At 44.9% G+C, this 27,184-nt stretch overlaps 1 protein-coding gene across 7 annotated transcripts in view; it reads right to left on the bottom strand.

Moving 5' to 3' along the window:
• LOC140425471 (catenin delta-2-like) overlaps positions 1-27,184 on the bottom strand; it is a 1,686,689-nt gene that overhangs the window by 294,176 nt on the left and 1,365,329 nt on the right. For all 7 annotated transcript variants that reach the window (XM_072509780.1, XM_072509779.1, XM_072509782.1 and 4 more), the window contains one exon: positions 15,578-15,710. In XM_072509780.1, coding sequence (XP_072365881.1) covers positions 15,578-15,710 — 133 coding nt within the window. The remainder of the gene's footprint in view (positions 1-15,577; positions 15,711-27,184) is intronic.

Raw genomic sequence — 27,184 nt, 5'->3', positions numbered from 1 at the left:
GAAGGTGCTTGGAATCTCAGAGTGCGCCAGGAAGTATGCATCATGCACACTGCCTGGGTATCAGGCGCAGACTTGCATGATGTGTAGCTGGTGGTCATACACCAACTGCACATTCAGGGAGTGGAACCCCTTCCGATTGATGACGGACACCCCCTGGGTGAGCCGGTGCCCATCGGGGGTCATGCATGCCATTGATCACCTCAGCTTGTCAGTGCAGCAAGAGCGTGGGTTGTCATTTTAAAATGCCGCCCTGATCTTTCGGCCCCTCTTGGACTCGCCACCGAGGCCTTCCGGACCCTCTCCCCAATGCCCCAACTTACCACTTAGGGGGCCCCCCAAGGCCCCTTCCCCCCCAGCACCCCCGAGCACCCTCCCCCACAACCAGGGCCTGATCCCTGCCATGGGAAACCTGGTACCTGGCCACTGCCAGTCTTGCACCCCGACAGTGCCCTGGCAATGCCAGTGTGGCACCACCAGTGTTCCTGGGTGGAACTGCCAGGGTGCTAGGGCGTCATTGCCAAGGTGCCAGGCTGGCAGTGCCAAGGTGCCTGGGTACCAGCAGGACTGCCAGGGTACCACCCTACCCAGAGCCCGACCACCTGGGAGCCTCTTATGGTTTGGGCGACCCCCACCTCCCAGGTGCCATTTTGCCTGGTCCACTTTTCTGTGGACCATTGCTAAATGGCGCCATCGAGAGGTCTCCCAGGTAAGGGCGTTTGTTCCCAGGCCTCGGGAGAATGGGGCGATGACATATTTAAGTGAGCCATTCATGCACATCTGGATCTCACTCAGTGAGTACGAGATCCAGATTGTGATGTCTCGTTAGATCTCCCGAGGCATTCTGAGCATCGTAAATCCTACGAGAGGCCTCTTGCGAGATTTAACAGCCTCGTCACATCACCTAGTTGGGCACACCAAGGCCGTTTGATCGTGTCCATAGTCTGCTGCCTGGGCACACAGGGCTTCTGTCACAACATAGATGCAGCTGTGGAGGGATGTCAGAGGGACTCCAGGCCCCCGCTTGGCCCCTGGAAGGATACTGTGGCATAACAGTTAAGGGCGGCCATCACCTTGACGGCCACTGGGAGCGGGTGTCCTCCTCCAAGGCCCAGGGTGCCAGGTGCGCTGCCGTCTGGCACTGGTAACGCATGGTTTCCCTGGTCAGCCAAAGTCTTCGGCTGCACACGCGACCCGGCAGCCCCTGGAAGGACAGGCGTCGACGGTATAGATGTACTTTCATGCAGCGCCTCCTTCGCACCTCCTCGTCGGCCTGTTGAACAGCTGGCACTTGAGCCACACTGGCTGGCCCCTGGTCTTCTGGGGCAGGCTCCTCTTGTGCAGGGTCCTCCCTGAGCAGGCCCTGTGCCTCCAGCCTCTGTGCATCTGCAACGGCAGCAGTGGCCAGGTAGATAGGAAGCATTCCTGGCTGTACTCTGAAATTCATTCTCTGCAGGGGGAGAAAAGAGAAGACATGTTAAGAAGATGAGTATTCCTTTTCCCATCAAAATCCAACAGGCTACATGGTGTCCCTGAGTTGCACTTCAACATCACCCTCCACATGTCTTCCTCAAATCTACCTCCACCCCTCAGCTGCTCCCTCTGATATGATGTTATCCGCACATCACCCTTGCACCTATCAGTGCGTGGCACCTGGCCTGCGATGTGTGCAGTCGCTATCTTTACCACCCGTCCCTGTCAACAGGGATACTGGTGGCTGCCGTAACCCATGTCAGCGATAGGCTCTGTGGCCTTTGTTCTGTTTTTCCAGTGGGTTTACTATAGGTGTCCTCATTGGGTGGGTCGTATGTTATCCCATAGCACCTGGCTGTGCAGTGGAAAGGGTCACAGTGTGCCACTAATCACCTTCATGCGTAGACGCCTGTGTGTGAGTAGGTGCTCCAGATGGGGGTGACCGAGGGAAGTGTGCATCTGCTGGGAGCTTAGCTGCAGTGTATTGAGAATCCTGGGTGTGATGCACAAGTTGTGACAACCTGACCGGGGACAGGATGGATGGGAGCATGGGCTCGGTGTGTAGGCAGGGCTTGGGGATGCTGGTGACCCTGCGGAATGGGCCAGCTGATAGTGTCACTGGTGAGACCTCGGCCTTGAGAGGGTCAATGCGCTAGGGAGGGTGCCAAATGCCAGGATGCATGTGTCCTTTGGGGTGAGCTCTGCTATCTCCCTGCTTCCCCTGCAGTGGGGCTCTGATTCTGATGAGTGCGCTGAGGAGTGGCAGTACCTGGTGAGCCACTGATTGAGCTTGGCCAAGCACATCCCATTGATGGGTCAGCTGGGGTCTGGGGGTTTCCAGAGGGGCGATCTGGGTGGGCTCCTAAATAACCAGCGGCTCTCTGAAAATTTACAGGGTACACTGAGCAGTCAGCAGAATGAGCAGCTAAATGGGTGCGTACTGCAGCAATGGCAGCCTGAGCCTGGCCACCCCGATCCCCGAGACACCCCGAGTCCACAGACCTGTCACCAAGTCATTCCCCCTTAATCCCCCCTAACCCAGGCAGCCACACCCCAGCAAGCCCAACAATTTTGAAGAGTTTGAAAAAGTTTTCTTACCTTCTCGCTCCCCCTCAGCAGCCATGGCGCCCAGGCCCCATTTGTAAATACGTGCACTAATTTGCACCCACGTGACCTCAGCCTGAGAGGGGCAGAGCATCATGGAAGGGCAGAGCATACTGTGTCCAACCCGCTAGGTAGGTTTAAATGCTGATTTTGCATTGGTGCCACTGGCACGTGGTGCAAACCTCGATTTCACCACCAGGGAGCGGAGCAGGGTGCAGGAATCAGCACTGGCGCAAACGTCGATTTTTGCATTACATGCGATTCTCTGCCCGATCCCGATTCAAGTTTACGGCATCGTAAAGTGGAGAACCCAGCCCATGGTCTGTAAAGGATTGAGACGTGTGCTCAGACCGTTTGACTGATAAGGAAGAAACAGTCCTGGATTTGGAAATAAATCTACAACACCATCATAAATAAATTTAAAAGCGGCATCAAATGCAGTGAAGATCCTTGAGGAGAAAGAGGAGAGCTCTTGTTCTGAAGGCACATTCTTATCACAAAAGCGTTGTCTCTGCAAGAGCACCTTGCTCAAAATGCTGGCTGCTGAGCAGAAGAAATAAGAATTCAATAACGATCAGAAAAAGATTGACATCGCCCCTCCAAAAAAAAACTACACTTGATGAAATAATAAGCTGCTGGTTTGCAAGGAAGCTAAGGAGTTGGAGCAATCGTACAAATACTTACAAAACAATGAAATAAGGAGTTGGACATTTTGCAATCTGAATATATAAACACAATAAATTACAATTATTAAAATATAATCTGTTTACGAAGATTAGGGATGTGCCTTTCAATGGTAGTGAAGTTTGGAACCCTTCCAACAATTGTAGCGCACTAATTCATTTATGTCACTGATGTGCTCTTACAGTTATCTTCGTAATTGCAAGAGGTTGCCAATGTCCAACACTCTTCTTACTTAAAGGCCAGGGGCAGGATTCTCCGTCCCACCGCACCCGTTTTCTGGTCCGGCGTGCCCCCACCAGCAGCGGGATCCTCCGTCCCGCCAGGCGGCAATGGCATTTCCCATTGTGGGCACCACCACGCTGTTGGGAAATCCACGAGTGCACTGCCGACAAAGCAGAGAATCCCACAGATGGAGAATCCCGCCCCAGGATATTGATGGTTAAGAACAAGATTGAAAATGTTCGGCCAACCATAGAGTCATAGACTCATAGAGGTCCTGTGCTCAGAAATGGCTGTTCAGCTCATCGTGTCTGCTCTGGTCAAAAACAACCACCGAACTATTCTAATCCCAGTTTCCAGCACTTGGCCTATAGTCTTCTATGTCTTGGCATCACAAGTGCACATCTAAATACTTCTTAAATGTTTGAGGGTCTCTGCCTCCACCACCTTTTCAAGTGGTGAGTTTCACACACCCATCACCCTCAAGGTGGAAAGGTTTTTCTCACACCCCATATAAATCTCCTGCCCTTAGCTTAAATCTATGTCCCTGGTCATTGATCCCTCCACCAAGTGGAAACGTTTCTTCCTGTCTATCTATGCCCCTCATAATTTTATACATCTCAATCATGTCCCCCTTCAGTCTCCTCTGCTCTTAAGAAAACAACCCAAGGCTATCCAATCTTTCTTCATAGCTAAAACTCTCCAGCCCAGGCAATATGGTGTTAAATCCCCTCTGCGCCCTTTCCAGAGCTATCACAACCTAACTATAATGTGGATTCCAGAACTGCACATAATAGTCTAGCTGTGGCCTAATCAACGCTTTATGCAGTTTAAGCATAACTTCCCTGTTCTTTTGTCTTGTATAAAGACAAGTATACCATATGTCTTATTAACCACTATATCCACCTGCCCTGCCATCTTAAGCGACTGGTGTACATGCACACCAATGTTCCTCTGATCCTTGATAGTTCCCAGGGTCCTGTCATTTATCATGTATTCCCCTTGCCTTGTTTGTCCTGCCCAACTGCAACATCTCACAATTATCCAGATGATTGAGAAACCATGAACCAGGGCGGCATGGTGGCGCAGTGGTTAGCTCTGCTTCCTACTTCGCTGAGGACTCGGGTTCGGCCCCGGATCACTGTCTGTGTGGAGTTTGCACATTCTCCCCGTGCCTACCTGGCTTTCACCCCCACAACACAAAGATGTGTAGGGTAAGTGACTTGACCACGCTAAATTGTTCCCTTAATTGGAAAAAAATAATTGGGTATTCTAAATTTATTTAAAAAAAAGAAAGACCATGAAAACCAATGATTGAAATAAGCTCCTCATCCAGCCTTTGAAATGAAATGAAAATCGCTTATTGTCACAAGAAGGCTTCAAATGAAGTAACTGTGAAAAGCCCCTAGTCGCCACATTCCGGCGCCTGTTCGGGGAGGCTGTTACGGGAATTGAACCCGTGCTGCTGGCCTGCCTTGGTCTGCTTTCAAAGTCAGCGATTTAGCCCTGTGCTAATGGAAATAATCAAATCAAAGGGTGGGACTACTGAAAATCAGGAAGCTATTTCTAGTCTCCTGCTTTGTCTAGTTCATGGGTTTACCAAGGAAGTCTTTAATGAGGTGTTATCAACATTCCAACCAGGAATCCAAGCATATTTCCATGTGGCGCTGATATTGTCAATCCTAGGTACAGAACACATACTTCACACAAGACCTCTACTGATGTCTGTCTTCAATTCTATGCTCTTTTTCCTCTGTACAGTAACATATGGTAGTCTCGCCTCATCTCTATAACTTCCTCCAGCCTATCGACCCCCCCCCCCCCCCACCGGTTAGTCTGTAGTCCTCCAACTCTGGCCTTTTATCCTCTCCCTTCCTTTTTACCACCATTGGTAACCACACCTTTAGCTGTCATGACCTGAAGTTCTGGAAATTTCTCCCTAAATTTCTCTGATGTTCTATTTCCCTCTTCTCCTTTAAGACTCTTGTTAAAACATAACGCTTTGACTAAACCTTTGGTCACCTGTCATAATAAGTACTATTATAATTACATAAATATTATAATGTCTTAAGACTAATTGGGTTTCGTCCCAATATTTGTCTGATTATGCTTATGTGAAGCATTTTGGGACATTTAAAAAAATGTTCTTTTCAACACACAAGCTTACAAATCAGAGGGGGCCCCCAAATCCCATCCCGATGAAGAAGACATTTTTGCTTGATTTTAGTGCTTAGGATTTACGTTTCAGCTTGGTTGTCCTCGAAGAAACCCAGGGTGAAGACAGCAGTAATAAAGTCAATGGCCAGTCAACCCACCTGACAATCTCTGACAAACTAGAGAATGAGCAATCCAAGTTAATTCCACCAATTCTGTTCGTGCAACCAAAATCTGTGTGCGATTTTTTTTTTGTTGCATTATTCAAACCCTGTGCGATGCATTGAAAGCTGCCACGAGGAGGAAGAATAAAGCGTGCGTGACATGACTGGAGAGTGCGCTTAACAATTTACATAATCAGATTCGCATCTTAAACGGCCAACCCACCAACCCATTTGCCTGAGAAGTACTGAAAATAAATTCTTTGCTGCTTCAAATTTCTAACTCCAGCCTTTACAAAGAAAATAACAGAATTCCTTCTGTCGCTGCTAACAACCAACAATGACCAAATTCAAGTGAGAACATTGGCGAAGCTGAATCATCTTATCGAATCTGTTCTTTTGTACATGGAAAATGATAAGCATCAGATTGTGAATTGCATGAAATTTCCTGTTCTAGCAAGTGATGCTATATACAATGGCCATTCATAGTTATCTGGAGTTAGAGGGGGAATGGAACAGGTTGAATTTATCATTCAGCAGTCTGCTCCGTTCAATGAGGAGAATGAGAAAAAAACGCAAAGAAGGTTTGCAATTCCAGGCATGATTACAGACATCAATTTCTTCTTGTACCCAAAGAATGGGACGAATGTTGAAGTCACTGCCACAATACGCAGTTTAGGTGAATCAGATAGACGCAGTTAAGGGGAATCGAAGATGAATCGGTGAAGGAGAAATCAATCGAAGTAACTGGTGACAGGGTTAGATGAAGAGGGGTGTGAGAAGGCCTATGTAGCACAGGAACATAGCACAGACCAGTTGGGTAGAAGGCCTTATTTTCTTTTATGCTTTTTATGTAGTAGTACGTAAATTTATACAGGCTGAATGAGAAACTGATGGAAGTGACAGTTCGGGAAGCCACAAGAAACAAGATTATGCCTGGGTTCCATCATCTGCCGAGGACCTTCTATTTTGTGATGAAAAGGAATGTGTCTTCAGAAATCTTATGAAGAAAGGCAGTGGTTGAAACATTTCAAAATCAGAGCAACCTCCTTCATGTTTGCTACAAATTGGAGTCACAGAAGATAGATTTCTGTTCTGTATTAGTGATGAACATCAGGAAGATAAATCGACATGTTATCACAACCATATAAGGAGTTATGTTTACCATTCCCCAGAATGCAGTTAGATAATTAAAGATTGTGGATCTTTAACATGGAGCCAATAGTTAAAGCTTTAAGCCCTAGCAAAAGCTGACAGGTTGAAAAGAAGACTGGATTAATGACAAGACCAATATTATTCTTGTTGAACTTTACGAGATAGCTATGTTTGAAAATGTATCCTTTCATTTAATTTGAAATGGAATATTTCTTTGAATTTCTCTGAATTAGGTTAGTAATATTAACTCTGTCCAAAAACAGGCCCATGTGATCTGTTGTCATGGGGAAAAACACCCAAACCAAAACCCGTTGAAACTCAGGTGAAAGCATTCACGGAAAGAGAGACAGCAGTTTTTTGGACACAGTGGCAGACACTGGGGCAGAAACAAAGGAATTACGACTGTCAGGAAGAAGCAGCAGCTAGTGCTGTGATGAGCAGAGTGAACTGTTACTGTGTTAACTACTAAGCAGAATTCTTCAGAAAGTTTTGTGATTTTGTTCAAAAAAAAGGGAACAGGGCTGGACGGTGTAGTGATATGCATCACTGTATATACACAAGGGGTTAATGTAAATACACTACAACTAAGTAACCACTAGAGGGAGCACCAGAGATGTATATAATACACAAACAGGAAGTCAAGGGGCACTCTTCACAGGAACGGCAGCTGGTGAGCAGGACACAGACAGGCAGCTCAGATGTAACATAGTATAAGCGCTGAGGAGAGAACAAACTCATACAAATAAAGCATCTACATCAACTGTAAGTCTACGAGCATTATTCAGACACAAGGAATAATACAGGTGGCACGGTAGCACAGTGGTTAACACTGTTGCTTCACAGCGCCAGGTCCCCAGGTTCGATTCCCGGCTTGGGTCACTGTATGTACGTTCTTCCTATGTCTGCACGGGTTTCCTCCGGGTGCTCCGGTTGCCTCCCGCAAGTCCTGAAAGATATGCTGTTAGGTGAATTGGACATTCCGAATTCTCCCTCTGTGCACCCGAACAGGCGCCGGAATGTGGCGACTTGGGGCTTTTCCCAGTAACTTCATTGCAGTTTTAGCGTAAACCTACTGTGACAATCAAGATTATTATTATTATGACTAGCAGGGCTTTCAACATTTAAGGGACACAGAGTCACTGAGGTGGAATTTCCTGGTGGAAATTCAGGAACACTCAAACCGAGTAGAACAATTTTCGAAGGACACCAGAAGATTTGACCTGCTATGACAGGCAGAAGTGGGCCTGCTGGAATTATTTCAGATAATAATCTTGTTTTGTTACCCAGCTGCCAAAGTGCAAAATAATTGTGTTTTGCATAGTATATTTCAATTGAGTTAACTAGTTAATGCATAAGTATCTTTTCTTTAGTTTGGTATGTTAGTTGCCTGCTAAGCCATGTTTGATCTACTTTAATTTTAATTTGTTTGTTTCACTAAAAATCGTAAAACTTGAAATCCTGTCCTTCGGCTACTTCTGTGGCTTACTGGGAAACAAGTCTCTTTTTTGAACATTATTGGTTATTCCCGAGACCCTAACACTCTTCATTATATCCAAATGAAAAACTTCTCCAACAGATCAGAGCCATGCTATAACATTGGTCTCAAATGCCATACCTTGGACCTTCACTTCCATATTCCAACAGCTATTTGCAAATATATCTTAACCTCCATCTCAAGTTTAGTTCGGCTTCAGACTGAGGCATTGAGGGCACAAACTGATAGTCTGCCGTGCCCTGACATAGAATATTATGCCACCTGTAGCAGTTAATTGATTTTGCCACTACAAAGGAATGGGGGAAGTGTCGTTGAGAGGAGCGAGTTAGGGAGATCCAGTGTAATAATTCAAAAGCCTGGTGGTGAGGAATAGAAGTGGCGCTAATCTTCGCACACTGTTGTAGGCTTTTAGTTGTAGAGATACATCTTACAAATATCCATCTCCATCCTCAAACACAGTTTCAGTCTTTCCATATTTATACAAACATATGTGAATCTGCAGTTAGTGCCTCGCATAATTACAATTGAACATAATTGACAGATTCCATTCTCGCATTTTAAATAAAAAAGTGAGCTTATATTTACTACCAAAATTTCAAAGCAAATTATATCAAAGACCTTTATATTCTGTACAAAGCTTAGCATTGGAAAACACTTCTCCTCTAGGACTCAGAATATATTTTTAAAGAGAGACGTTTCTTTTTATAAATCAAATAGATAATTAATCCCTTGCATGCACCCATTTAATTTTAGAGATCTCCTATCTTTCCAGCATTTGTTTCAAGTCAGCAAAGACATCCCCCAACTCTTTTTCACACACATTTTTTGGGGTGTATATTATCACATAAATCACAAACATCTGCATAACATTCAAAACATATAATCTATTCGGTATGCCCATTGTACAGATTTGTATTTAAAATATTTTATAAATAGAATCCCTGATCAATGGTCTCCACATGAGCCAGTGTTTGGGAAACCAGGGTGCTCATAGAAACTCTTATAAAGTTATGACTGCTGGACTTTAGAGGACAATTATGTTTTAAAATGCCTCCTTTAATTCAAGGTAAAATGGAGCAATCTGGAGGCAAGCCTAAGTGACCTGGTTGCCATGCGGATAAAGTCCCAGGTTAACGTTTATTGAAAATATGGTGCACACTTTAACACCTGGTCACAGAGTAGGAGGCAGCTGGTCTTGCTGAGCACAGACTCTTGGGCAGTTAGAGGTAGATGTTTAGAGGAGAAGACTAAGATAGGTGCTGTGAGGTCAAGCTGAGAAAAATTGTGTTTTTTGTGTTAACTACCAAGCAGAATGCTGATCAGGATGGATTCCCAGTTTGAAGAGATGAGGCTGTGCAGATTTAAATATCAAGGAATTGCCAGTAAAAGCCTTGCTACAGGAAGAGGTCCATTTGATTATGCTCAGAAGATAGAATGAAAGGAATTATTTTTTAAAAGTACACTGGAAGATTCACACTGATAATAATAATAATAATCATTCCTTGTCACAAGTAGGATTCAATGAAGTTACTGTGAAAAGTCCCTAGTCGCCACATTCCAGCGCCTGTTCGGGGAGACTGGTACGGGAATTGAACCTGCGCTGCTGCCTTGTTCTGCATGATGGGGCAGGGAAATGGACCCTATTGAAGCTCGGAGGAGCTTGGGACTTTATACCACAGAATCACAGAATTGTTATCGCACAGAAGGAAACTATTCAGCCTGTTGTGTCTGCGCCACCTCTCTATCGGAGCAATTTAGCCAGTGCCACTCCACCACCTTCTCCCTGTAGCCCTGCACATTCTTCCTTTTTAGGTCACTATCTAATTCCTTCCTGAGTGCCTTGATTGAACCTTTCCATGTCTCAGGCAGTGCAAATCCCAATCACTTACTGTGTGAAAAGGTTTTTCCTCACGTCTCCATTGCATCTTTTGCCAATTACCTCTGTCCGCTTGTTTTTGATCCTTCCACCAATGGGGGAACCCTATTTACTCTCTCCAGACCCGTCATGATTTTGGACATCACTGTGCCACCCAAAATGGAGTCTGGCAAAGGACGCTGGGAAAAGTGGTCAAGTTCAGGGACAAGCAGGCTGCAGTTCAAATAAACACTTAAGAAATAAGCTGCAGCTCAGACTCTACAGTACACAGGAAAAAGGCCATCACCAGGCCATCCTGGGAACAATAGAACTGTCCTGTCAATCACACTTGTTTACCAGACACAGCGGCACCTAAACTCCTTATTTGGAAGGGCCTACCTGCCCCCAACACTTGCAGGCATGGCCACTGAGTGCCCACCCAAAAATTGATGTGGCAGCCCCTGATTGGACTTGATCGATCAGGCTGATCGAGCCCTTATCAATTGATTGACAAATGACCCAGAGACCACCCACCAAAGGGCGCGAAATCCAAGCACGTTAAAAGGTGCTGCACCACCTTAGAATCTCTCTCTGCAGCAGCAATCAACAACAGTGACCATTCACCGGCCGAAGAGAAAGACCATCACCCGACCAACGGAAGGAAGACCAGAGCCAGGAACAGACCAGACCAAGGACTGAACATTGAGGACTATAAGATTTTGGATACAGATAAAAGTCAATATCTGTCTGGTACTTGCTAGTCACTCTGAAGTTAAGTTAAGGTCTTGTGCGTACTAGCTTTGTAGTTTGACTTAAGTGTGTGCGTGTGATTGATTAACAGAAACAATTGTGTGATAGTGAATAAATATTGAATCATTGTATGAAACAGACTTGTAGTCATTTGTCCACCGTGTACGGGTTAAAACACACTGTGGTTTAGGCACAACATCTCCCTCTCCTCTCAAACACCTCTTCTCCAGTCTCAAGATCTCCAATCTACCTACGTAACTGAAGTTCTTTTACAGATTTCGCAATCTTCACTAATCTCTTCTATTCACCTTGTAGACACTTCATCAGTTAAACCTGCTTCTTTTAGCAGGTGGTTTAACCTTTGACGAGTAGGATGAGGAAATTGTCTATATAACTTTTAGACAATTTTTCTATCAACTCTCTCATTCTTATCAGCCAATGCCTTCAATATTTGTCAAACACTCTGATGAGAAATGTCAGAGTTTGCTAAGGGGATAGGATAATGTCCTGATTGGGTAAACTGCAGATCAACTGACTTCCAAAAATAATTGCCTTATCGTGCTCTATGTCAATTTTCATTTGTGCTATTTTCAACTCAAACAGTATAGGTACCTCACGAGACACTGCATCAAACTTATAAAATGGTTGAACTCCAGTATTTTACATGGAATTACAAGTCTCTTTTGTGACCTCAACGTGTTGTCATCATAAAACCTAAAGCAATTAATACTTTCTTATTCCTTAACCATGCATCGATCCTCACTACTTAGTGAATCAAGTCAACATTCTAACCAATCTGTCCCACACATTGATTTGGAGCAAGCATAGTTAAAGGAATCTGCATCTAACACATTCATCAAATGGCTAAGCCTTATGACCAGTCTAATTTTAAAAATTCATTATTGTCTTCAGCCTCTTCCTCAGAATTCTATTTGCCATTTCTCATTTCAAGAACTCTGCCTCTTTGCTTTGAGCAGTTCACTACATAATGATTCATTACGTCACAGCTGAAGCACCTATTGACTGCTCCTCAGGCGCACCCTTGGAATTCATTTTCTGATTATTATTATTCCAATTTTGCCTTCCACTGTAATCTTCAAGTCTGATAAAGATATTTCTATCCCCATTCTCCCTGTTTTTAATCCTTCTGTTGTATTGAGGTCTGTATCCAGTATCTTATTTCAAAATCTGATAATCATTGAATCTTCTTTGCTGTTCTTTGTGTCACAGCAGAATGTCTAATTCCTTCCATAAAAGCTGAGAGAAATGGCCGTTTCGACAGGATTTATTTTAAGGCAGCAGACATCTGATCCAACAAGATCTCCTTCTCCAAGAGCCCAAAAAAATTTTGAGAAACCACGTTAACAAAGAAAGGCGACAAACTAACAAATTGGGGTGGATTCTCCATTCGGTAGCAGGTTTCCTGGTCTGGCAAAAAATGGAGTGTCGGCCAAAAAACGGTTCCCTACCGACGATGGCAGCGAGCTACACGCCCTGCGCTGGCGGGAGGGTGCAAATTTGCACCTATTTGTATCTGATTAATGGGCTGGAAGCCCAAGTCTCCAACCCCCCATCGCATTATGCACCAAGCCCCACAGCAGGAATCCTCCAGACGGGGTTTGGTGTAAGTTATCCCAAGCGTGGCCCTGATGCGGTGGACCCCATGGTGCATAACCGAGGTGCCCCCAAAGTCCATCGGAAGATCCTCCCCTCCCCCACATGCAAATCATGGGGGGAGTTGCCATGTGAAGCGGGCCATGGGGAGAAGGCCATGAGGAGAGGGTAATGGGGCTGAGGGCAAAGAGGGGAGAGGGACATGAGGGGAGAGGGCTAAGGGGGAAAGGGCCAGGAGTCGACAGGGCCAAGGTGGGAGAAGATTCACGCATAGAAGACCTTGGGAAGTGGGCCATGGGGAGAATGCCTAGGGAGAGGTCCTTGGGGGTGCAAGGGCCATGGGGAAAGAGGGCCATGAATGGAGAGGATCATGATTGGAGACGGCTACGGGATATGGGCCATGAGGAGATGGGCCTTGGGGAGCGGGCCATGGGGAGCAGGCTTCTGAGAAAAGACCATGGGGTATTGCCAATGTATATGTGAAACTTGACGTGTCTTTGAATGGTGCCACCCTGCCCAAAGGGCATGCACCTGGGGTAACTTGGGAATCTACACAATACAGTGAGACCAGCTATCTGAAAATGAAATGAAATGAAAAATGAAATGAAAATCACTTATTGTCACAAGTAGGCTTCAATGAAGTTACTGTGAAAAGTCCCTAGTCGCCACATTCCGGCGCCTGTTCTGGGTGGCTGGTACAGGAATTGAACCGTGCTGCTGGCCTTCCTTGGTCGGTTTTAAAAGCCAGCGATTTAGCCCAGTGTGCTAAACCAGCCCCTTTCTCATTGTAATATGCAGCACGGTAGCATTGTGGATAGCACAATTGCTTCACAGCTCCAGGGTCCCAGGTTCGATACTGGCTTGGGTCACTGTCTGTGCGGAGTCTGCACATCCTCCCCGTGTGTGCGTGGGTTTCCTCCAGGTGCTCCGGTTTCCTCCCACAGTCCAAAGATGTGCAGGTTAGGTGGATTGGCCACGCTAAATTGCCTTTAGTGTCCAAAATTGCCCTTAAGTGTTGGGTGGGGTTACTGGGTTATGGGGATAGGGTGGAGGTGTGGACCTTGGGTAGGGTGCTCTTTCCAAGAGCCGGTGCGGACTCGATGGGCCGAATGGCCTCCTTCTGCACTGTAAATTCTATGATAATCTATGATAATCTATGATAATATGAAGATTTGCTAAAATGTGATCCTGCCTCTGCCCACAATGGGTGGTATTTATATCATAACGTCTTATGAGATCACGTTAGATCTCGCGAGGCGTTGCAAGCCAGGTAGACCCCGGGAGCAGCGTCGCCCAGCTTTTATCGGCCATACTGTGCCACGGCAAGCTGCTTGGCCATAAAATCATGCCCTTGGTGTCTCTTCACATCAGGGTATACTGCAGAAGCAGTATGTTGATCTTGTTGTCTGAACATATCTGTAATTTGCACAGATCAGGAATGGTGAGCTCCCCTGAAAAAAGTTTGTGTGCAACTGACAGTTGAGGAGTGTCTAGTTGATACCTTCTCACATTCAGCTAATCTGATCGTTCGATACGAATAATATCCAATCCCAATAGAAATCAAGGAGACGATTTGTCTTGTAAAATGCCGACAAGCTGTTCCTTAGGTTTAAATGTGGACGGTCAGCTTAAAAACCAAATGGTACTGCATGTAATTTGGGTTAGGGTCTAGCTTTTATAAATCCTGGGTTGATCCCGCTTTAAAAATTTTCACATTTTAAAACATAAGATATTAAACTGCAAATGTTTCAGACACTCCTTGTATCCAATTGCAAACTGCATTGGACAATCTCTCTCCAAAATTACTTGAGACATAATGCTGCACAGTACGTAAAGGGATATGAAAGTCCAAGAAACCTTGCATTTATTTAGACATCAGGGCATGCCAAATTGTTTTACAGCCATCAAAGTACTTTTGCAGTATAGCTACTGTTGTAATCTAGAAGGCAAGTTAGCCAATTGATGCACAGGACAGTCCCACAAACAGACAATCCATTTTAGTGATGTTGGTTAGAGGGTAAAAAATAGCCAGCACACCAAGGAGAATGTCTCGCTCTTCTTCACTGGTGCCATGGAATCCACCTGCAAGGGCAAATGGGGTTTCACCTGAAAGACAGCAACTTTGACAGTACTCCATTGATGCGTCAGCATGCCACATGGGCATACATCCCTGGAATAGGACTTGAACCTCTGACTCAGAGACAGGAATGCTACCCCTGAGCCATGCCTGACCTAGCGAGCTCCAAAGCTAGCAAGTCCACTGCTGGTGACAATTTTCATGCCACTGTTTGTCAAGGGGTTATCATTCGTGGGAGTTTTCACGTTGTTTTTCGGATCCTTCCTGAAAAATGGGAGGAGTTGACAGCCATGACTCTAATGTAACTTGTGGGAAACTGAGCATGTTGAACATAGCCCGCAGGTTGTTAAATATTTCAACGTTGTTGATGGGACTCTGAAATCCCCACAATAGCATAAACACCCATCAGCAGGCACACCACATTCCAGTGCTGCCCCCAATGGCAACTGTTTCCCACAATAGATTGTAAACCTGGCATCAAACACTCTGTATATTTTCATTTTTCTTTGTTGCTTCGTCATCTCCTCAGCCGGTGGGAAACTGAGTGAATAGCATTTGAAGGCATAATTAACAAATACCACCTTACGTTGATTCCAAAATAAATAATAATTACTTTTGATGCTGATTAGAGACTGACTGTAACTATTGTTGGCAGATGGGCGGACTTCATAAGTGGGTTTCAGTTCCACCATTTGTGATGGAAAAGCGTTAAGCTAATCGTCTAATGGGTAATAATTGCTAAGCACAGCTGACTGCCGGCAGGTTGAACACTGCTATTTCTAAGTGGGAGACTATTCATTTAAGCTGTACAGCAATGTGCAGTTCCACAGTGTACTCACCTCCGCTTTGATCTTATTGTCTCCAAAGCACAGGTGCTGTAGGTAGGCTGCTGCATTGGACTGCACTGAAGGAAACTGATGCTGCAACATCTGGATGACCTCTGGCAGCTCAGGATCCCGCCAACCAAACTCCCTGTGGAAATATGTTAAAGTAACACTGGATTATTCTGAACTGTCCATTTGCTCAGCACAAACAACACACAACCTTTACTAAATGATACATAAACATCCTGAAAAAGTGAGATCTATGTTATCTCTTGTCTCTGGTTTGGTTCTCAGCTGTAGTCAGTGAGCTGGTGAACATGGGCATTATGTACCTTACCATGTACAAGCCAGAATTCATGTGATACTGCTTTTATGATGCTGTTCTATATCATATCAATGAGCTCTTTTCATCGTTCTAAACTTATCAATGAAACCACTCCAGAATATGATTCAGCTGTTACTTTGTTAAGACCTTGCAACTCAGAACACATATACAAATGAAGTGGCTTGGACTATAATGAGGGGAGGAATAGCAGCACTGACGATAAATACACATTAGCTGAGGAAATGTGTAAATGATGATGAATTAATGGATAACAGAAGAACAGGGGTAGGCTATTCAGCCCCTTGAGCTTTATGGACCATTTAATGAGATGGTGCTGCTCTGCATCCTAACTCCACCTTCCTGCCTTGTTTAACATCCCTTAATCTCCATAGTGGCAAAAAAAAATCTATCTCAGATTTCAAATTGTTCTTCAAATACCATCCACTGTTTTTTTGGAAGACAGTTCCTAATGCCTCTCCTGAATGGCCTGGTTATGAATGTAAGGATATGTGCCCTTGCTCCAGACTGCCTCACCAACAGAAAAGGTTTCTATCTACCCTATCAGATCCTTTCCAAATCCTCAAATCGCAAACAAATCACTCCTTAATGTTCGATATTCCAAGGAAGGCAAACCTTGTTCATGCAATCTCTCCTCAAAATCGAACCCTTAGATACTTCATAGTGTTCTGGTGAATCGCCATTACACTCCTTCCAAGGATTACCCAGAACTGTACAATGTCCTCCACTGTGGCCTTGTTTCAATTTAAGTTCTAGTTTAAGTTTAATAATCTTTATTGTTACAAGTAAGCTTACATTAACACTGCAATGAAGTTACTGTGAAAATCCCCTAGTCGCCACATTCCGGCGCCTGTTCCATTACACTGAGGGAGAATTCGGAATGTCCAATTCACCTAACAGCACGTCTTTCGGGACTTGTGGGAGGAAATCGGAGCACCCGGAGGAAACCCACGCAGACATGGGGAGAACATGCAGACTCCACACTGACAGTGACCCAAGCGGGTATTCGAACCTGGGAACCTGCCGCTGTGAAGCAACAGTGCTAACCACTGTGCTACCGTGCTGCCCTGTACTGCCCAGAAGCTATAGCAAAACTCCCTCCCTTTTACAGTCCAGGCCTCTAGTTTTAAAGGCTAACATTCCATTGGCCTTTTTGATTTTTTTTTTGTACCTACATTTTAGTTATCTGTTTACATAGACTCCTAAATCTATTTGAATCTTTACTGTCCCTAGCTTTAGATTCTTTAAAACACACACAGACTTGTCCTCTTTTGGTCCAACCTCACTTAGGCTGCACTGAAATCCATCTACATGTATAGACATTGCCCTGTCAGTTCCTCCTCTTCCTCTTCAAGTACCATGGCGACCATGGACTTCCATCAGATTGGTCAATGATTATACTTGGCAAAGTACTGCAGTGGTTTCCCACTGTCTTCTGTTGTACGGTTGACCAGGAGGCCCTGCCGCTCTTACTGCCTGTGATCGGATGTCTCGGAAAGATTTACAGGCTGATGTTCAACATGCTTTGCCATACACCTTCCAAGGGCATCAAATCCTGATGTGGGACTTGAACCCAGAGCTTCTTGCCCTGAGGTAGGGAATGCTATTACTGCACCACAAGACTATGTTGCTTACTTCCTCAAAAAAAAATTAGATTTGTAAGTCATGAATTGCTTTTAACTATATTGATACTCTCTAATCAGCTTAAATTCTCCACGGGCTCAGTCATTCTGTCCCTAATTATAGATTCAAATAACTGCCCCATAGCAGATGTTAGACTAAAAGGTCTTTAATTTACTGGTTTCTTCCTCCCACGTTTTTTTAAATAACATCATTCTTTGTATTTGCATTTAATTTACTTGATCATTTTTCTCACTGTGAATACCAGACTGAGGCCCAAGATGTGGGCATGAATAAAACTGACTGCAAAGCAAACTAAATAGGAGGTGATTCACTGAAATCCAGCTTGATTTTTTTCAAATATAAAGATTGTAAAAGGGAGGAATGATTGAAGAAGGTAAAGATTTATATATCATTGTGGTACTAGAGGAGATGAATTTGTGAAACTCGCACTGAGTTCTGATTTCAATGAAATGGTGAAGAATGGGTGGAAGAATGCACTGGAGGGCATTGAGGGAGTTTGGAGGAAACAAAAGAAAGAGTTCAAATAAGTGGAACTTAGTGTGATGCTAAGGGTAAAATAAAGAGCAATGAAAAAAGGTTAAGTTGGACAGCGAAAGGTTGGCGGTTAGAGCTGAGACAAAAAAATATACTTTTCCTCATATCTGGTTGAGATTATCAGAGATGTTAACTTAACATCCTTCAACACAACAGCAAAATTCTCGTCTTGGAAGTGCTTAGACTTTACACCAGAGTTATGGGCTGTTGTTGGGAAGGGAAGTTTGCCGTGTACGAAGAAACAAAATAAGCCTCTTGAAGGCAGCTTCAGCAATGGAGGTGATGTGGGAGCGACACTTGATACCAGATGCTTTCCAAATTTCAAACCAGTCAAATGGAGAAATCCAGTTTTAAAATAGGGTTTTCCTGAGAGCACAATTCGACTGACAGCATTAGAAAAAAACCCGATTGCAATGCGCCTTCAGCCGTTTACTTTTATCAAGCAGCTGTTAAGCCACATAAGCAACTATATGAATATTTAGAGAAGCCGTGGAATGCAATTGTCCATTTACAAAGCAAGAAAGGTTTGTTTTTCTATAGAGCCTTTCATAGCTTCAGAATATCCAAAATGTATTCATAACCGATGAAGTATAGTCATTATTGTAATGTCGCGGATGCTGGCGGCATTTTTGCAAGGTCCCACAAACAGCAATGTGATAACAGCAGGTAATCTTAAATTTAGTGATATTAACTGAGGGATAAATATTGACCAGGTTACCAGGGAGAAATTCCAGGCCTTTCAATTTTTTACATTCATTTGCGAGGGTAGACAAGGCCTTGGTTTAAGATCTAATCGAAACGATGGAACTTTTAATAGTGTAGCACACACTTAGTAATGAAGTGTCAGCCTAGATTATATGTTCGAATCAATGGGGTGGGACTTGAACCAACAACCTTCCGACTCAGAGATGAAAGTGCTATTTCTGGGCCACAGCTCACGCATCTAACAAAATGTCTGACCAATGGCAGAGAAAAGCCAGGCTTCAGAACCAAGTCCTGCAGGTGCTTGCATGTCATCCCAGGTGTTTGCTTGCTAGACTTGCAAACTGTGCAACAAATACAGCAATGTGTTACTGGAAGATGCCCACCATGCCAAGTTGAGGATGTGGTGAGATCTATTGCACAATTAATGAAAGCAAAATAACTGTTACCGTGGAGATGCATTAACATGAAGGAGCAATACAGTCAGAGAGGAGATACATGCAAAAAAAATCGCAGGCAAGAATACGAGCAAGGTAGGGTTGCCAACACTGGTTGGACGCACTCCTGGAGGTTTCTAAAACATAATCTCCTGTCGACTGCCCCTCTGGGTCAAACAGGCTTTTCCCATTTTTCTTCAATATTTTTAAAAGGAGTAATGAAGAGTTCAAAGCAAATAAAAACTAGAGATTTTTTTTAAAGCTCCAATTACTTTTCTTCCAGGTTACTTGCTGGTGCCCAGGAGCTGGATCTTTAACAATCCTGGAGGGTTGGCAACCCGAGAGCAAGGCTGCAGCCAGTTAGGTACATAGGAAGTTAAGCAGAATTAGCCATTCACACAGCACCTATCACAATGGTCAAGCAGTTCCATGGGTCAAATTACCCTGTCCCAGTCAATATAATGCTCTTGTTTTAGGACCAAATCTGTATATATCTGCAGAGCTCAGAATAAATCTTATAACGTACCTAATGTACACAAACAATTCATTGAAAATGATGGCAGTGTATTTGACTTGCTTGGACAGACAATTCTAGGTGGCTTTGAGATTTGGATGGTGTATGTAGGGTGCACTGACCAACTTCTAACCATTGCGTTATTTTTCATACGTAGTAGGATTTACATGATGTTACAGTCTGTTCATATATGCTAATTAGTACACAATGCTTGGTGTCACGACAATAATGCTCAATGGATGGGTATTTATGTATTCAAGAAAAGCCCACATGTCCAAGTAGATTTGCTGAGTCAAAGAGCAAAAAGCATAACAGCACCATTCCCAATTGAACTGGAAATGAGTGCAGATAGGTGCACCTGGGCAGAATACAGTAATGCTGGCATGGGGTTTGATGATGAGCAACAAGTATTGGACAGCGGTCCAGTGCAGTATGCTTCCCAAGATGTACGGAAATCCAGTCTAGGTCTACTTTCCGTAAGAAGTATGTTGAAGCACATAATCCATATTAACCACCATTTGACTTCACACACCTGACAGTTTCCATTAAGTAAAGCCTCAAACTGAGCACGCTGCCTTTTAGAATATGCACCTAAATCTCCAAGCAGACAAACCACCTCTCTTCCATGTTGAGTGATAGGCACTTCTCATGTCCTGGACAACCACATGCACAGGAAGAGTCATCGGTTGGAAGAGTTTAAGCTCTAGGTTACTAAGCTTAAGCCCCAACTGTCATCCCTGCATCGACAAGGCTGAGAACCAAGTGAATAGCAGATTTCTGGATGAAGGCAACCTGCAGGATGAAGGCAACAGGCAGAAATGGAACAGGTGACTGCCAAACAGTCAGGCAGGACCTGACAGGTGGCGCAGGCATTCGCTAAGTGCAGCTTGTCCTCCAATCGGTATTCAATTCTGAATACGACTGAGGATGATGGTTCCTCTGGGAAATAAAGCCAGTGCTAAGCTCTCAGTACCACAGGTGGCTCGACTGTGCAAAGTCAGGGAGGAGGAAGGTCAGTAAAGCAATAGTGGTGAGGGGCTCAATATTTAGGGGATGAGACAGACGGTTGCAGACATGACTTCAGGATGGTATGTTGCCTCTCTAGTGGAGGTCAAGGATGTCACTGGACAACTGCAGAATATTCTGAGGGGGTGAATAGCCAGAGGTCATGGTCCATATTGCTACCAATGATAGAGAAAGAAGAATGAGCTTCTGAAGGCAGATTTCAGGGAGAGGAATTAGAAAGTAGAAGCATAAAAGTAGCAATGTCCAGTTTACTCCGACTGCTACTTGCCAATGGGTATAGAAAAGGGAGTACAGTGCAATTGAATGCATGGCTGCAGAGATGTGGATGTGGTAGATAGACTTCCAGAAGGTGTTTGATAAGGTGCTGCATAAAAGACTGCTCCAGAAGGTGAGATTGCACGGGATTGGGGGTAAAGTACTAGATTGGATTGAGGATTGGCTGACTGACAGAAAGCAGGGTCAGGATAAATGGGTCCTTCTCTGGCTGGCAAACTGTAACTCGCGGGGTGCTGCAGGGTTTAGTCCTCGGACCTCAACAATTTACAATTTATACAAATGATCTACAAGCAGGGACAGAGTGCTACAGAGCAAAATTTGCAGATGATTCTAAGATAAGTGGAAAAGCAGGCAGTGAAGAGGAGATAAAGATTTTACAGACACATATAGATAGGCTACGGGGTTGGGCCAAAATTTGGCAGATGGAGTTTCATGTGGATAAGTGTGAGATTATCCATTTTGTCTGAAAGGCAAACTGAAAGGCAAATTATTATCTAAATGGAAAGCAGATTCAAAATGCATCTGGGGAGAGGGATCTGGGTGTCTTTGTTCATGAATCACCGAAAGTTGGTATGCAGATACACCATGTAATTAAAAAGGCAAATTGAATGTTAGCGTTTATTGCAAAAGGATTGGAGTATAAAAGTAGAGAAACATTGTTTCAATTGTATAGGGTTAAGATAAGGGTTATTGTGTCCAGTTTTGGTCTCTTTATTTGAGAAAGGATTTGGTGGCATTGGAGGCAGTTCAGAGGAGGTTCACCAAATTGATTCCGGGGATGAAAGGGTTGACGTATGAGGAGAGATGAAAGAGTTTGGGCTTATACACGCTGGAGTTAGAAGGGTGAGAGGAATCTGATCGAGGTATGTAAAATACTAAAGGGGATTGATAAAGTAAAGTAGACCAAATGTTCCCCCTTGTGGGGCAATCTAGAATGCAAGGTCACAGATATAGGTTGAGAGGTGGTAGATTTAGAACTGAGATGAGGAGGAACTATTTCTCGGAGAGAGTGGTGAATTTGAGGAACTCGCTGCTCCATAGTGCGGTTCAATCTGAGCCATTAAATGGTTTCAAGAAGGAGAAACATACATTTCGGATTTTAAAACTGGGTTACAGGGATATGGGTAACAGGTGGGGCGGTGGATTTGAAACCAGGAAGAGATCAGCCATGGTCTGATTGAATGGTGGAACAGGTTCAAAGGTCTGAATTGCCTACTTCCGCTCCTAATTCCTACGTTCCTGGAGAGGGAAGACTTTAGATTTCTGGGGAATTAAGACTGGTTTTGTGAAAGGTGAAATTGGGACAAGGTGTTCGGGTTGCACATCAGCGGGGCTGGGATCAGTACCTTGCTGTTAGGGTGGTTAAGCAAACCTGACAGAGGATGGTAACCTGAGCATAGAGTCAGGAGGAAAAGAAGGAAAACAGGAAGGAGAAGGCAGAAAATTAGTGAGTGAGGAAACAAAGGTGAAATCATGGATTTTACAAGAGAGTTGTTCCGTGGTCAATGGTATAGTTTCATGAAAGAAGTGTGGCAAATAAGGCAGACGAGCTGAGGACACAGAGGTACACTTGGAAATATTATATCATAGCTATGAACGGAAATGTGGCTTAAAGAAGGTCCGGTCTAACAGCTCAACTTTCCAGGCTACAGGCTTTCCCAGGCATGACAGAGGGGATGATAAAAAAGGAGGGAGTGTCAATATTAGTTAAAGAATCAATCACAACTGTGAGGAGGGCGATTACATTGGATATTCAACACAGAAACAAGTCAATCCATCCAACCAGTCCATGTTCCACTTGGGCCCCTCCCATCACTGGACAATAAAGTGGATGTCATTGGGTCAGCATTTATTGCCCTTAAGGGGCCATTTAAGGGTCATCCACATTGCTGTGGATCTGGATTAACTTCCCTAAAGGACACGACTGAACCAAATGAGTTGCGACAATCGACAATGGTTTTATGCTCAAAGTTAGACTTTTAATTCCAGATTTGTATTGAATTCAAATTTCACCATCCCCAAAGCATTGCCCTGGGCCACTGGATTACACGTCCAATGAGAGGGCAGCACGGTGGCACAGTGGTTAGCACTGCTGCCTCACAGGCCGAGGTCCCAGGTTCGATCCCGGCTCTGGGTCACTGTCCGTGTGGAGTTTGCACATTCTCCCCGTGTTTGCGTGGATTATGCCCCCCACAACCCAAAGATGTGAAGGGTAGGTGGATTGGCCACGCTAAATTGCCCCTTAATGGGAAAAAAATGAATTGGGTACTCTAAATTTAAAAAAAAACAAGTCCAGTGACAATACCGCTGCACCACTGCCTTCCATATACTCTTCTAGCTTCCCCTTAAATGCCTTTATACTATCTACTTCAACCACTCCTTGTAGCATTGAGTTGCACGTTCAAACCACTCTTTGGGTACAGAAGTTTCTTCTGAATTCTGTCTTGGATTTCCTGGTGACTGTCTTATGGCTAGTGTCGAACTGTGCTTTTCCTCACAAGTGGAAACACTTGGCGAGATTCTCCGGTCCGCCAGCCGCATTTTCCGTCATGGCGCGCCACCGCTGGCAGCGAGATTCTTCGTTCCCACAGCTGGGAAATGGGGTTTCCCATTGTGGCCACCTCACGCCGTCGGGAAATCCGTGGACGTGGGTGCGCTGCCGGTGGACTGGAGGATCCCACCAACGGAGAATTCTGCTGATTATCTCTGCATCTACTCTATCAAAACTGTTCCGAATTTTAAAGATCTCGATTAGGTTACGCCTTCTTTTTTCCAAGAAAAAAGATACCCAGCCTGTTCATCCTTTATTGTTATGGAGACCCACGCATTGCTGATATCTTCTCTTCACCTTTCACAGTGCCTCAATATCCTTTTTATAATGTTGACACCCAGGGCTGCATGCAGCGCTCTTAAGTTTCAATGTAGATTTGGCATAACATCCCCTCTTTTCAATTCTATACCTCCAGAAATGAGACCCAGTGCTTGGTTTATTTATGGTCTTGTTAATCTGCGTATAATTTTTAGTGATTGGTGTGTTTGTACCCTGAGATCCCTTTATTCCTCTGCCCTACCTAGATTTATACCTTCAAAGTAATGAGTGACCATCCTATTCTTCTGCCCAAAATATATTACCTCATGTTTATCTATTTTGAACTGCCCAATTCTGTAGGTTTATTGATATCCTCCTGCAATTTGTGGTTGTTGTCCTCAGTATTGACTACCCCAACCTTTTCAATTTGGTCTCATCCGCACATTTAAATATAGGGCATGATTTAATGACTGCGTTGCGCTTAAGCAGGATGAGGCTGCTAGATGGTGGGAGAGGACCGTGCCGGGCACCAATCTGTTTGCGATCTCACCGGTTCGCCCCGTTAGTGAAATCAGGATCTTACCGTAATAGGCGAGAAACCAATAATCACCACTTAAGCCCAATCTTCATATAATTAACAGGAGCGACTCCCTATCTAACTGCCTCCCGTGATCTAATAGCCTCCTCAGCAAGTGATCACGTGGGCGCCGATTAGTAATCCTTTTTAAAAACATGAAACTGGCGAAAGGGCTGCTGCGGGAACACCAGGTGGGGGGCATGTGCACCGGGGACCAGCACCTGGTCCAGGTAACATTACGTGCGGGTGTCTGGGGTATAGGGTGTGGGGTCCGGTGGCCCACGTTGTGCCCGGGTGTGCACGGGCAGGGCGTGTTGGATGGCAGTGGATGTGGGTGAGGGGAGCAATGAGGAAATGGGGTGAAAGGAGCAATGGAGGAATGGGGGGAGAAGGAGCAATGGGGGATTGGGGGGGAGCAATAGTGGGAGAACCATGGGGGAATGGAGGGTCCCAGGTGGCCAGACGCCGGAGGAGACAGCGACAGTAGCCTCGACAGAGACACGTGGTGGCGGCCCATGTGTAGGGCTCCGTCCCACACCCTGAGGATCCAACCGCCCATCAGGCTAGGGAGGGATCCAGAGGAGGAAGCCCAAGGTGTACAGGCGTCCTTAGCCTTTCGAATAGACAAGTGTGTGCTGCAAGACGCTCTGCCTCCACAAGGGGACAGCTGCCCCAATACCCCAATGGTGCCGCCCCACTCTCCCAACCCCTCACCTCCTTATCCCCTACCCCACTCCCTGCCAGTGCCCTCGCAGTGATCCTCAACCTCCTTAGCGTTCCATGCTCTACCACTGCGTCTAGTTGTATCACCAGGATGAACATTAGAGGTGGAAGCAGCCTGATGTGCACCACATCCCGTGGCCTTCGACACCCCTGGTGCCATTACAGGGGTGTGTGTCTCAGGGGAGCTGGTGGGCGTTGTCGGTGCCCATAGAGGCCCAGGATTCACCTCAAGGTGGAGGGACAGCGAGATCGAGCTCCGGCAGCCCCTGCATCATCTGGCTCTGCCAGCCCTGGCAGCTCCCCAATGTTTGCAGCATAATGTTGATGCCCTTGGCGATGCTCCTTAATGACTGGGATATGCTCTGGAGCATCCCGGCAATGCCCCCTGTGACTGGGGCAAGCTCTGCAGCGCCTCGGCAGTGCCCACATGAGACTGGGAGACCTCCCCCAGAGACTGGGATGTGCTTTGGCGGGCCCTGGCAATGCCCTCGAGACTGGGAATTGTCGGTAGTGCCTCATCAAGGTCCACCTGGTACTGGGTCCCATCCCCCAGTGACTGGGACATGCGGTCGAGGTGCTCAGCCAGCGGGACCATATTTTGTGCATGAAACCCGTGGGGCTTCATTAAGTGGACCAATTAATGTTTTATAGCAGGGCAACACGGTGGCGCAATGGTTAGCATTGCTGCCTCACGGCGCCGAGGTCCCAGGTTCGATCCCAGCTCTGGGTCACTGTCCGTGTAGAGTTTGCACATTCTCCCCGTGTTTGCGTGGGTTTTGCCCCCACAACCCAAAGGTGTGCAGGGTAGGTGGATTGGCCACACTAAATTGCCCCTTAATTGGAAAAAAATGAATTGGGACACTAAATTAAAAAAACAAAAACATTTTATAGCGGTGATGGCCTCACTGGTCTGAGTGTCGGGAAGTTTACGGCGTTTCTCGCTCGCTATCTTACTTGAAACCTTTCTGTTAATTGCGCCCACAGCTTTTTTGATTCCAACGTCCAAATTGTTAATGTAAATTGTGAACATGGGACAGCACGGGAGAGGAATGGTTAGCACTGCTGTCTCGTGGCGTCGAGGACCCAGGTTCGATCCTGCTCCGGGTCTCTGTTTGTGTGGAGTTTGTTCATTCTCCCCATGTCTGCGTGGCTCACACCCCCACAACCCTAAAATGTGCAGGTAAGGTGGATTGGCCAGGCTAAATTGCCTCTTAATTGGAAAAAAAATGAATTGGATACTTTAAATTTATAAAAATAAAATAAAATCCATACTGACTATTCATTATTATATTTTTGTTTCCAGATGTTCTTCTATTCTCTATAGATATTCCATTATTTTTCCTGCCAGCAATATTAAGCTCTATAACTTATAATTTATATTAGGATATATATCCCCATGGACATGTTTCCTCTCCCTTCCTAAATACCGGAATTATAAATTATCTAATAGTCCTCTGACACTGCACCATGTTTTAATGAATTATTAAATATGCATTGTAATCTCATACAATTGTTAAGTAATGGGTTAAGAGACATTGCAATTAATTGTCTCATTTATGATAAGTATCCATTAATTGACACTGATATGTAAAGGGGCTTCAGGTGGTCTCTGTGAGGTGATGTATAGTTAGAGTTTTGTGCAAAGGCTGTTGGAATGAAATAAATGTGTTTGTGAAAAAGGAACAGAACTTTAGACTCTTTATATCACAGCAACTAAAACGTCTAACAATTGGTAGCAGAGGATGGTTGCTGTGTAAATGTGAAGGGTTGAAAGATACAACTTTTCAAGATCAAACCAAGGAGTGAGTGAGAAAAAAAAAAGAAAAAAGAGAGATATATGGCTGAACCGAGGATAAAGATGGCTGGATATGACTAGCCTCCCTTATTTTCTGAAAGGGAATCGTACGACCAATGGAGAAGTGCAGTAGTTATGTGGACTTAGATAACTGCTTTGGGAAAGAGAAAACAAGGTATGGCATTGGCTCTTTCTCTACCATATGGCAGTAAAATCCGAAACAAAGTGCTTTCTGAGCTGGA

This window comes from Scyliorhinus torazame, chromosome 6 (genome assembly GCF_047496885.1).
Source record: "Scyliorhinus torazame isolate Kashiwa2021f chromosome 6, sScyTor2.1, whole genome shotgun sequence".
Classification (NCBI taxonomy): domain Eukaryota; kingdom Metazoa; phylum Chordata; class Chondrichthyes; order Carcharhiniformes; family Scyliorhinidae; genus Scyliorhinus; species Scyliorhinus torazame.
This window is presented reverse-complemented; position numbering and strand designations above follow the sequence as displayed.